The sequence below is a fragment of the Aythya marila genome, assembly GCF_965140915.1.
Source record: "Aythya marila genome assembly, chromosome: 3".
Classification (NCBI taxonomy): domain Eukaryota; kingdom Metazoa; phylum Chordata; class Aves; order Anseriformes; family Anatidae; genus Aythya; species Aythya marila.
In genome coordinates, this window is record NC_139044.1 from 52,468,864 (window position 1) to 52,482,148 (window position 13,285).

Here is a 13,285-nt window from a genome sequence, read left to right on the forward strand (position 1 = left end):
ATGTTTCTATGAATTCTTGTGCATTATTATATTACAGACTTTTAAACCTTCAATAATCAAGGCTTGTGTTACCTGTTTTATTATAGTACCCAAAACTGTAAGACTGACAGATCATTTAAGACTTTAAAATACAGACACATCATCAGTGTTATTTTTCATCCTAGTTTTCTGATGAAACTTAATTGAAATCGAAGTTAATATTCCAGGTAGCAAGAATGTTGTGGTCTTTTAGGACTTTTTAATGCAAAATATTCATATTTAGCTACTTTAAATTATTTTAACATTGTATTGCTGTATTCTTCTTTTTCTCAAAGCAGACTAGCAAAACTCCTGACGTAATTTATTTTTTACTTTTTCTCTTTAGTTTTTATGCAGATCACATAACCTCAGTGCAATCTGAAATTTTGTATGCAGGGCTAGGGAAAATTAGAACTAATAAAAACCTAGTGCTTAAATAACTAATAAAAACCTAGTGCTTAAAAAGGCTTAAAAAGTTGTAGTAAAAATAAGACCAAGACAGTGTGGAGAGCGAAGTGAAGTGAGAAAGGAGATATGAACTGGCTACAAACTTCAAATACCACACGGGGACTTGGGCCCATGCATTGCTGTGGTTCTTTTAATTCACAGATAAAAATATTATATGGTGTGCTGTTGTATTAAGGCAATACTTAATAGGAAATATAGTGTTTATTGTTTGTTCTCCATATATAGACAACAATTTCCTTCTGCCAGTTTCATTCTTAAGTGCTATAATCAATGCTTAGTAGTTAATAATCTTACTATTTTAAGTTTTAGCTCTATTGATTCAGGCTGTTTGGTGACTCAGGCAACTGCAATTCCATCACTGTGAAGTCTGAAACTCATCTTTACATTTCGAAATAAATGGAAAAATACAAGAAAAAAAGGACATTTTTTTTTTTTTTAAATACTTACCACCTTCATAAAAACAGCAGGTAATGCTACTTTGGTCTAAACCCACTCCTAGTGATTGATAGATGAGTTTTATTTCAGAAACGTCAAAGCTGTTTATTTCTGTTTCTTTTTCTTTTTTCTTTCTTTTTTTTTTTCTTTTTTTTTCTTTTTTTTTTTTTGTTTAATGATTGTTTATGAATGGACTGATTAGCTCTCAGAAGTGTCCATCAAAACATTTATACTGCTAACTGTTCTGAAAATTATTCTGTTTGAGGGAACTTCTACACATTTCCTTCTTAGCAAGCTTATATAACTAAAAAAAAAACCAAAAAACACCAGCAAGCAAAGGCCGTATGGAAGTGCAGAGGAAAGAAATTACTCTCTACTTCCCACAAACGAGCGATTTTTGACCACATCCTTGAGGCAGAGCTTCAACGCACATAGCTGTTGTTCAGGAGGACAGACGTTTTCACAATGAGAGCCCACTCTCTTCTTCCTTTTTCCATATTTTATTGCTGATTGTGACATTGTATGGTATGGAATATCCCTTTGGTTGGTTTAGGTCAGTTGCCCTGGTGATATTCTTTCCTCCCCTCTTGTCCACCCCCAGCCTGCTGGCCCTGGGGGAGTTGGAGGGAGTCCTGATGCTGTGCCAGTAATGCTCAGTAATAGGCACAACACTGGTGTGATACCAGTGCTGTTCTAGCTACAAGTGCAGAGCACAGCAATGTATGGGCTGCTGTAGGGAAAGTGAATTCCATCCCAGCCAGACACAGTACTATGTTAACCTGGCTCTTACACTGCTAGAAAGTGTTGAATGTTTTATAGGATAAAGACATAGCGAACCTGAAAATACACAAATCTCAATCAGAAAATTGAAAAAGGACAATTTTTTATTTGCTTTTTTTATTGCTTTTTTTCTTGGTTATCCAGCTCCAATGCACTTTTTAACCTGGTTCTCTGAAAAATTTTGTTCCACTTACAAAACAAGAATGTTTTTATTGTCTCCTATTTACTCTTTCAGGATTTGTGGATTTAACACTCCATGATCAGGTCCATCTACTGGAATGTGCCTGGTTAGAGATACTGATGATTGGCTTAGTCTGGCGCTCCATGGAACACCCAGGAAAGCTTTTATTTGCACCTAATCTATTACTGGACAGGTCAGTCTGAGTATTGCTGTTAATTATTTGATTTGTTTCTACTGCAATCAGATTAATTTCTAGTTTGTAGACATCTTGCTGATACTACAATTTCGTCATAAATTAAGCAGGATTTTCATTGGTGGGACTGGAAAAGAAACTCTAAAATATCTAGAATTAATCTGTTGAATGATGTTGGTAATTTGCTAGACAGAGAAAACATCTGAAAGTCACCTGCTGCTGGAAGTACTTTATTTCAAAAGCAGACGAAAACTCCTGTTATAATTTGTACAGTTTGTTGCAAAGCTAAATTAAATTAAAAATAAATCTGTAACACTAATCCCTTTAAACCAGATAATTATTTCTGCTTACCTAGAATCCTCCTAGCCAGTCTTAGCTAAAATTGGTTTATTCAGGCAGCCAGCCATAATTTTGTAAGAAAATCCTGATGGGTCTAAGTTGAAATCTTATTTATTTACACTGAGATTTTTATTTTTCTTCTGAATACTGGAGTCAAATTTGGAAAATGCACACCTGTTTGCTTCTCTAAGCCTTTTTAGATAGTCTTGCTGAGATGCTGTAGTTGTTTCTATGTGAAAGAGAAAAATATGCTTCTCTGCCATACAACAATATTCTGGATTTCAGCTGTCAGTCTTCACAAAATCAAAACAGGAATTCTAGCAATTTTAGTGCAAACTCTCTCTCTCTCTCTTTCTCTCTCTCTCTCTTTTTTTTTTTTTTTTCTTTTTCCAGTCATGGAAATATTTAACCTTGAGAAAGTGCATTGAAGCAGAATAAATAGTGAGCAGGGGATTTGACATATGACTGTGGCAAACCCAGGAACAGTTGGTTAAGATGGAGATATCCTAACTATTGGTAGTACTCTTTTTTGATGTTGAAGACACCCACATAGCACAGTTGACAGCAGAGACCTTATGCATGGACATTGGTCACATAGTGCAGAGCTAGACTATAATGTGAAGCAGCTAAGATCTGGCAATGTTACTGATCTCATTACTTAGCTGCAGAGGCATTGCAGCAAAGAGTCAAAGGCAGTTCCTTCAGCAACTGCAACCATTAGTTAGGTGACTGAATCATAACTCTTGCTAGCAGAAAAATTTTATCTCTTGTAAGGGTTTCAAAATCTCTGACCTAACACTAACAAGTCCTCCACTAAACCATATCGCTAAGTTCAACATTTGAACATCTTTTAAAAACCTCCAGGGATGGTGACTCCACCACTTCCCTGGGCAGCCCATTCCAATGCTCCACAACCCTCTCAGTAAAGAAGCTCTTCCTAATATCCAACCTAAAACACCCCTGGTGCAACTTTAGCCCGTTCCCCCTTGTCCTGTCAACAGGCACGTGGGAGAATAGACCAACCCCCACCTCTCTACAGCCTCCTTTAATGTACTCAAAAGATGTGCAAAAAATCATAGAAAACATTTTTTTTTGTGCAGAATGTATCTACTTGCTTAAATGTAAATATACTCTTCTTAGACTAGGCAAAAAAAATAGAGAAACACATCAGTTTTAAAATAATTTCTCAGTGCTCATAAAAAGGAAAAAGTTCTACTGTAGGAAAGCAAATATAGTATGCTATTGAAAAATACTGTAAATTGCAATTTAGCCTCCAAAAACTAACTAGTCTGTTTCACATTTTGTAATGTAGGCTGTGTGAAAAAACTTAAAACTGAAGAACAGAGCCGGAGTACCATTTTTGCTCCTGTTAGCTAAGAAAAAGAGCTTAGGAAACTTTGGTCTTTCTTGACCAAAAATTCCCATACTATGAACAATAAAAAAAGTCTGAACAGTTGATTCATGCAGTTTAAACCAAGTCTCTGATGGATTAAAAGAAACAATTGCATGTAAGTGGAAACACATATTGCTTTAGAGGTGAAAAATTAATTTACTTCATAACCAAAGCAGACTCCTTGTTTTCTGACCTTTAAACAGGACTGTTTCTAAAAGTCTAAATCTATGAGATGTTATCATTTTCAAATAATAAGAAATGTGTTTCCATATACTTTCTTCCCTCTACTTGTTAGGGATATTTGCCAAAACTGAAATAATAAATTAATTGACTCTGGAGAGCACTGATATGCTAATTAGTTTACTAACCATTGATGTAATAATTAATTAGTGCTAACACTAATTTATGTGTTAATTTGATTTAAGCATGTTTCCATTTGAGAGTGTTACAGAGCAGAGTCATATTATTTGCCAGATTTGAGAGGGCTGAACAGAGACTGTTTCAAAGACTAAGCCAGTGGAGTCCTTCCACTTTCCTTCCTATTTCAGCATATATCACAAGAAGAGTGAAAAAAAAAAAAAAAAAAAAAAAAAAAGTTTGATGCATCATTGTTATAGATGTAAATAATGAAATTATGATTGAATGGCTAAAATAATGGGAAAGATGCATACAGTAGTAACATTTTCTTTCATCTGGGCTACTTTCTGCATATTCTATACAGGATACTTATGTTCAGTATTTTCATCCACAGCTTTCTGTCATGAATTCCCATCACTTACCCTGTTACCTGATCTGTGCAGTTAAAAGCATGTGCAAATGTAAATTTAACTATTGGCTATAATCCAGAGTCACCAACTGCAGATACTAAAGACTTGGTCTGTCTATAACCAATGTCTTTGTGGACTTAATGCAAGTTCAATATCATTAATATAGAGCTTTATAATATTTTGTCTCTGCCTGTCTGATCATTCAGTGCCAGGCAGCCTCTCTGATTTCTTCATCTGTTCCATTTTTTACTTTCAGGCTTATCTTGTATCTGATAGATTCCTTCTGTCCGATAGACTGTCGTTTGTGTACATCTGTATGTAAAGCTCAGGTCACTTCAAGTTTTACTACAGCAACTTTTTCCATCTTGGCTAGATAAATACAGTCTTGCATTGTTCATATCTGTCTGAAATGCTATAAAAATACCATTCCTGTTTTGCCTTTATTTGAGCAAATCTAATTTCTGTTCTTCCAGTTTGCTCCTCCTATTTGGGTTTTATTGGGTCTTTTCCCATTCTGTGACACTACTTGTTACATTTTCAAATAAATACCTCTATAATTTTCCTATGTATCTATTCACATTTGGAAGACTTCTTGAAAATATCCATAAAGCAGCCCTTTTTTACCCACTTTAAGTTCCTTCTTAAAATTTTGCTTTGCCTGTAAAAATAATTACACAACAATTAAGCTGCCAGTATGTTTAGACAATTGTATTCTGTATGGATGAGTATCATCACATTATCCCTTTCTATTCCCACTCTGCCTTGTAATTAGATAGGGTATTCTGTGGGATAATGCATCCTTTCTTCTTCAGTTAATGCAGTACCTAAACACTTGAGTCTTGATTCAAAATCAGGACATTTAGCAGTGTGCCAGTCACATAGTACATTTTTACAGTGTACAACTGATGCTATTATAAAAGCTCAACTGACAATAAGTATAGATTATAAAAATAAACCCAATAAGGAAATACAATAGCACACTCACAGAGATTGCAATTAATGTATAGCATTTGATACAATAAAAAAAAAAATCCAGGATAAATGCAAATCTTTTATATACTATTTTTGAAAATTAGTATCTTGTATGAGGCAAATCCAGAAGTAAAGGGTTAGGTTTTCAATGGGATGAAACAGATGTTTCCTGTCTGGAGGTTTCCCAAGAAACTAGACCTTAAAAATGTCATTAGACCAGGGCTGAAATTTGTCAGGCCCGACAATAAGCTGTTTATAATTTTGAGGAAAATGTAATGTTTCTTCAGGAGTAAGAAAAAGTCATAATGTATTATATTTTTAAAGCATTGAAATATCACACTGATCAGACATTACTTAAAAGTTTGAAAAAAAAAATCTAAAAAAAACCCTCATGATAGAAATAGCTGAATTTCTACCTGAAGTGGATGACTTTTCAACAGTACCAGCAAAATGGGTACCAGCAGTGCTGAGTTTTTAAATAGGTTAGTGGAACTTCATCCCAGTAAGCCTGATGGCCATTACTGGGAAACTGATGGGTTACAGTCTAAATAAATGAATTGAATTGGCTGAAGCATGAATAAGCATGACATAGTGGTGAAGAGTCACCATGAGTTTTGTAAGGAGAAGCTATGAGGTGTAGATATATTGGAAGGTATATTCTTTGAAGAAATTGGTAAGCACGTGTACAAGGGAGGTCTAGTTTGATGTCCAAAAGGTGTTAAACAAGATCTATACTTTGTGTAGACAAAAGTAAACTGATGCATATAGGAAGAGAATAGTCCTAAACATCATAAGCTACATTCTGAGTTGATTTTTCCATCTCACTGTTGCGTTAGTCAATTCTATGGAACCAGCACTTCAAAAAGTAAAAATATTGCAGCTCCCCTCCCAGGAATCATTACACTGGGAAAAAAATAATACAGAACCTTGGTAGTACATTGTGTAAATCTGTGTTTAGAAACTATGCTTCTCTGATTTTCCTTATCTAACAGGGATATTGAAAAAAACAGGAGGGGTATCCAGTGGAGTTGCATAGGCAAAGACACAGATAAGTTTTGATACAAATCATAGAATCATAGAATCATAGAATATCCTGAGTTGGAAGGGACCCTTAAGGATCATCAAGTCCAACTCTTGACACCGCACAGGTCTACCCAAAAGTTCAGACCATGTGCCTAAGTTCACAGTCCAATCTCTTCTTAAATTCAGACAGGCTCGGTGCAGTGACCACTTCCCTGGGGAGCCTGTTCCAGTGTGCAACCACCCTCTCTGTGAAGAACCCCCTCCTGACGTCCAGCCTAAATTTCCCCTGCCTCAGCTTAACCCCGTTCCCGCGGGTCCTGTCACTAGTGTTAATGGAGAAAAGGTCTCCTGCCTCTTGACAACCCCTTACGAGGAAGTTGTAGACTGTGATGAGGTCTCCCCTCAGCCTCCTCTTCTCCAGGCTGAACAGGCCCAGTGACCTCAGCCGTTCCTCATACGTCTTCCCCTCCAGGCCTTTCACCATCTTCGTAGCCCTCCTCTGGACACTTTATGACTAATGACACAAATGACTAAGTAGTCTGACTTATCTGTCTGTGAAGTTCAGTAGAAGAAGGAAAATGAAACAGAAATGATAGGAATTGTATAAAGTCACGAGCAGGTTGAGAAGCATGGTACTCCACGTTACCTCTCTTCCAATCTAAAGCAAGAGGTAATTACTACAAATCAGCAGATCCAAACACGTATATGTTTAGTCCAGGGTTTAATATACTTTTAAAAGGAACCAATACTATTTTTCTCATGTTATATTCTAGGTATTTTTTTATTTGCTATTGAAAATTATTAAGTCTACTAGCCTCAAATCAGTCTAGAGTGTTCAAAAATCTCAATTAAATGTATTCAGTATTTGCAATTTCTACCGGGTTATTTCAATCTTTCTATGGAGAAATCAACTTATCAGTTATTTTATGTGGAAACTGCTGTTCACACCCTCTTCCAGTGCTTGAGGAAGCTTATTCTTCTCTTTCTCATCTAGTAGCAATTGAAGATTTTTCCCTTTACTGACTTTCATATTGTGCAGTGGCAGAAGGCCATGGATCTTTTTAAACCACAGATAGCATGAATAGCATAAAAACTTGCAGAATTCTCTGTATGGCTCTGCAGATGAATAACTTACTGTTTTCATGGATTTCATGGAAAATTTCATGGGTTGGAAAGTTTCTCACCACATCTGAAAAAAGTCTTATATTTTCTGTGAAGATAGCACATTCAGATATTTTCATAGAAGACTGGATACAATTGAAGCATGTCAGTGTGAAATCAGTGTGTTTTGCTAGTCCCTCACCTTGTAAAATATTGCAAATGCCTAAGGACGTTATACTTTTAGTCAGTCTGACACTTGAGTAAATTTTTTTATTTTTATATATTTTTTTAATTTTTCCCCACTGTGTAGTTATGGATGCATTAATTACCTTTGACTTACCAGAAAAAATGGAAGCAAAGTGGTTACAGATGCTTCACTGTATCAGTGACTAACTGCTGTTATTATTACAAAGGGAAAAGGCCCATATTAAGCAAATATATCTACATTTTCACTTCAAAATACATTTGAAAAAATGTGTACATATTATTTTAATTGCATCTTTTATAGCAATAGATTCTGTGTTGGAAAACCAATTCAAACAAACATCCTGTAATCAGGCTACTTACCCGATTGAACTGTATGTTTCAACCTGTAGGAATCTCTTGAGAGGATTTAAACTCTTCCTCGCCTTTCACTTTATTGATTGGATTTTGAGGTGTATTAATATACTGCAGGCCCAAAGAATCCAAAAGAATTATTAAAAGAGGCAGAGTTAAACATCTTAAAAAATGCCAAGGGGATCAGTTCTAGTTATTGTTAATCAGAGTCTTTACTGGACCTTGGAGAAAAATGTAAAGATTACTTAATTTTGTAATTCAGAAAACCTAAATATAAATTAGGAAGATCCTTCTAGTGTTTAGGGATGTTCAGGGTGATGGCCAAGGTGGTGAACTCTCAAAACAAAGAAACAAAAAACCAACTGAACAAGAAAACAACAACAAACAAACAAAACCCCGCAATTATGATCATCCTATTTTTCAGCCATTAGAAAAAGAAGTTCCCTGTTGAGTTCCTTGTAGGCACAGAAGTTTTCAGAGAGAATGAACCATTTCTGGATTTGAGATAGCCTATATTTTCTACACAGCTTCTAAGAATGCATGTTCATCTAGTCACTCTGACCTTGGAAGGTCAGTCCCCAGTTCTAGGTCATGGTGAATTGTGATGCTGATCTTTCCAAAATGAAACTTTGTTGAATTTTTGATATGAAGATTTTGAAGTATTTTTAGCTTTAAGGTGGTTCAGATTGAGTATAAATTAAACTGAAAATGGCCTTCCTGTATAAAATTCTTCAGCAAATTATTGTTTTTACTGTTCCTTTATCGACAGCCTTCATAGAAATTTTCTAATTTAAATATTGTCAAATGCTAAAAATAAAAATTAAAAACCCCACAGATTTCTTATAATTATTATAGCAGCATTTTAGAGATTTCCCTTATCTTATCTATGGGTCCATTTAAAATCTTTTGCCTCAAAAAAAAAAAAAAAAAAAAAAAGGTATGACAGTGTTTAATTGTATATATATTTCAGACCTGATTCATCAGTGTTGATATATAGAGTATACTCTTACTTTAACTGCCTAGGTAGAAGAACCTTTTATTGATCTAGCCAGGAAAGATACTTGGTCATAACTACATGGTTCTGAGGAAGGGGCTTGAGGAAGGTCTCGTGTAGGTCAACAGCTGTTTGCATAGCTGGTGTCAAAAACAGGGATTCAGCTTTTATAATCATTGGACCTACTCTGAGGACTGGGATGGCTAGGAAGAGATGGGATCCATCTTACCAAGTGGGGATAAAGGCATCCTTGTCCCCAGGTTGGCCAACCTGGTGAAGGGAGCTTTAAACTGAGTATGATGGGGGAGGTGACGACCCAAAAATCCATTGAGGCAGGTGGTAGACTGTGCTGGCAATTTCAGGGTAACATAGACAGGAGAAACCTTGATTTCAAGGTCTCTCCAGAACCAGGTAGAAAGAGGTCCAGCCTAAGTGTTAAGTCTATGTGCTGTTGCAGGACTATGATGCCGTTAGCAACACAGGGACATGATGGGACAGCTTACATATCTGGAAAGCTGCACATGATGGCTACAGACTCTTTAGGAAGGACACGCTGTGACAGCAAGAAGGGGAGTTGCCTTGTGTGTAAGTGAGCACTGGGAATGCATGGCGATCTTGCTAGGAATGGATGAGGAGCCAGCTGAGGTCAGGATTAATGGGCTACTGGAGGGACAACCCAGCAGGACACAAGCAATCCAGGGGCTTTCTGGATTGCTTGATGATAAATTTATAACACAAGTGCTTGAAGAGCTGATATAGGGAGGTGCTTCACCTGATGTCATAGCTATACAGAAAAGAAAGAACCAGTCAAAGGTGTGAAGACTGGGGACAGACCTTGCTGGACTGATGATGGAACAGTGCAGTTCAAGAACCAAAGAGCAGGATCCAAACACTGTTCTGAGTTTCACTGTTTCAGAGACCTGATTGGAAGAATTTTGTAGGATACAGTCCTACAGAAAGAAGAGTGATATAAGAAAGATGGTTGATTTTCAAGGATCACCTCTTCCAGCCTCAAAAATGGTCCATCCTGACATGCAGAAAGTCAAGCAAGAGTGGCAGAGGGCCTGAATGAATGAATAAGGAGTTCTTAAACAACGCAAAGATAAATAGAAAGTGTAGAGGAGATGGAAGTACAGTCATGTCCCAAAGGGGGTGTGGTGCTCATTTCTTCCTGGTATCTAGTGATAGTACAAGGAAAAGAATTAGGAGAGGAAGTTTAGGAGAAGGTCGGGTTTGAGACCAGCTAAGGAACCTAAAGGTGCACAAGTCCATGGGACTGTGGTGGTTTTACTTAGGTGGGCAGCTGAGCTCCACCGCTCTCTCACTCCCCGTCTCCTCAAAGAGAAAGGGGGAGAAAATACAACATAGGGATCTCGAGGTTTGAGATAAGAAAGGTTTAATTAAAAGGAAAGAGAATGGGGAGAAAAAAAACAAAACCACAACAAAGCAAAAAACAAACAAACCAAAGAAACAATAAGTTCGCGCAGAAGCACAGAGAGAAGGAAGAAAAAATATTCTCGACTTCCCATCAACGAGCGATGTTCGGCCACGTCCTGGGAAGCAGGGCCTCAAAATGAGTAGTGGTTGTTCAGGAGGAACCGCCCCCTCCCCCACGAGAGCCCCCACCTTTTATTGCTGAGTGTGACATCATGTGTTATGGAATATCCCTTTGATTGGTTTAGGTCAGTTGCCCTGGCGATGTCCCCTTCCCATCACTTGCCCACCCCCAGCCTGCTGGCTCTTGGGGGCTTGGAAGGAGTCCTGATGCTGTGCCAGCACTATGCAGCAATAGACACAACACTGGAGTGATATCAGTGCTGATCCAGCTACAAATACAGAGCACAGCACTGTGTGGGCTGCTGCAGGGAAAGGTGACTCTATCCCAGACAGACCCAACACAGGGACCTGATGAAATACATCCACAGTTCCTGAGGGAACTAGCAGAAGTAGTTGCTAAGCCACTGTCCATTATATTTGAGAAGTTGTGGCAGTCTAGTGAAGCTCCCACTGACTGAAAGAGGGGAAACATCACTCCCAGTTTTTAAAAGGGAAAAGAAGATCTGGGGAACTGCAAGCCAGTCAGTCTTCCCTTCCCTTCTTTAATGCAGGATGGTCTGAAGTAAAATTTCACTGCAGATAGTGTTTTCCTTACTTTTTAACTATTGATAAAGCATAGCATTGTAGAAAAGGGGGAGTCCTCAAGTAGTTAAGTGGTTCTCCAAAACCAGTTTGGCAATATTTAAGACATTCAGATGGATGTGTTTGATTTGGCATTAAAACCACTACAGATGAAGCTTTCCTGATAGCATACATTATCAAGATGTTTTAGTGCTTCACTTCACATAGGAGTAGAAAGTGTTTATCAATGTCTATTAATAGAACACACTAATGTATATAAAAATTGTATTTTGTTGTGCTGATGGTTCTGTTCTGTCTTTTGTCCACTCCTAGTCTTCCTGAATTCCCTCTTCCTTATTGGCTGTATTTTAAAATCTCCCATTTGGTCTTTGAATAAGCCACCACTTTAGGTTCAGAACAGACACCAGAAAAGCTTAGCAAACCTGAGAATGGTGTGTTGGTAATTTCATCAGTATTGGAAGAGGTAGGAATTACCCATCTGAGCCTCGTGCTTGATCCTAATTGTTGCTTTGTTGATATAGCAGACATAGCCACAATGGCTGAAAACTGCTGCTGTGTGTGGACAACAGTTTTTTTCAACTTGCTTTGGGATAGTTACAGTACCAAAAGCAGTCACTTGCGTGTTAGGAGAAGAAATACAGGTGTAACTCCCCAACTCAATGGAGGAAAAGAGAGTCTTGCTCTTAAGGATCCTGCTTGTTTTCCTTTCTCAAATTTCTGTTCGGAACTGATATTTCAGTTTTGTTTCTTGGAAGATGTCTGACTCAAGCAGCTCTTCAATGGAAAAAAAAACCTTGATTCCATTTTGAACTGTGCTAACTCCAGTCCTGTATTTTCCAATTGCCCAGCTGTGAGTGATTCTGAGACTGTGATTCATGCATTGACACTAATGGCACATATTTTTGTATAAGTAGCCAAAAATATTGTATTTGTTTAAACAATGATAATTAATTACTGAAACAGTGTTGTAAATCAACTGAAAAAGAACTCTTCCCATACCCCCCAAAAATAAAAAAAGAAACAAAATCAAGGTACCTTGAAGGCACCACTCTTAAAAATGTGAATGCTTCCTTCCCCTAGATTTGTATTCTTACCACTGTACAGATAAATATTTCTTCCTTGCCTTTTCCATGACGGAATAATTTAATGAATTAGAAACAAATCCTAACCAAATATAAAATAACTATGAGAATAAGATATAAGGAGGATGAAATATGGAGAAGCTATACATTGAGAATGAACAGATTATTATGAATGGAAGCCTTTCCATAGAAAGTACTCCTTTCAAAACTCTCTCCAAAATACAATCCAGGTTTAAACTAATGAAGAGATTTTTAATTCAGAGAAAGTCAGGAAGTCAGGCTAACTTTTTATTTTTTTCTCCTCTGTTTTGTATTCTGTGCCAGGTTTATGCAGAAGCTGGAATCAAAAGTTTTTTTTTTTTTTTTTTTTAATCCACTACATTAGTACAGAAAACATTATTTGTATGATTTAAGGATTGCTTTTATTCTTTATTCAGATGCTGGCTTCATATTTGGATTCTTTGTTAAAAACCTCAAAACTAGTTATACATTTTTTCTTCTAGTTACACCCTCTGAAACCAAACTCTTTCAGGAACTTCTCCAGCAATTTACTTAGAAACAAAAATGTTAGTTTCAGATCATTTTGTCCAGTCTGCTGTTTGAAGGAAGAGTCTTGCCAACACCAGTTTAGGCCAGCTGACTGAGATGAGTCTTAAAAGACTCTAAGGGTAGTGAATACACAGTCTCTATGGGTACCTGCTTTGGGATTGCATCACGCTCCCACAATCCAGCCCAAACCTTGCTAACTGTAGCTTGCAGCAGTAAGATGCCCTTTGCACCCACTGCTCCTGAGAAGTGCTTGATTCCAGCCGGTTCATAATGCTCCTTCTAGCAGTTGTGGA

The 13,285-nt window shown here is 37.1% G+C and overlaps 1 protein-coding gene across 2 annotated transcripts in view; it reads left to right on the forward strand.

Moving 5' to 3' along the window:
- Window positions 1–13,285, forward strand: part of ESR1 (estrogen receptor 1) — a 113,359-nt gene that overhangs the window by 78,714 nt on the left and 21,360 nt on the right. For both annotated transcript variants that reach the window (XM_082757221.1, XM_082757220.1), the window contains exon 5: window positions 1,937–2,075. In XM_082757221.1, coding sequence (XP_082613347.1) covers window positions 1,937–2,075 — 139 coding nt within the window. The remainder of the gene's footprint in view (window positions 1–1,936; window positions 2,076–13,285) is intronic.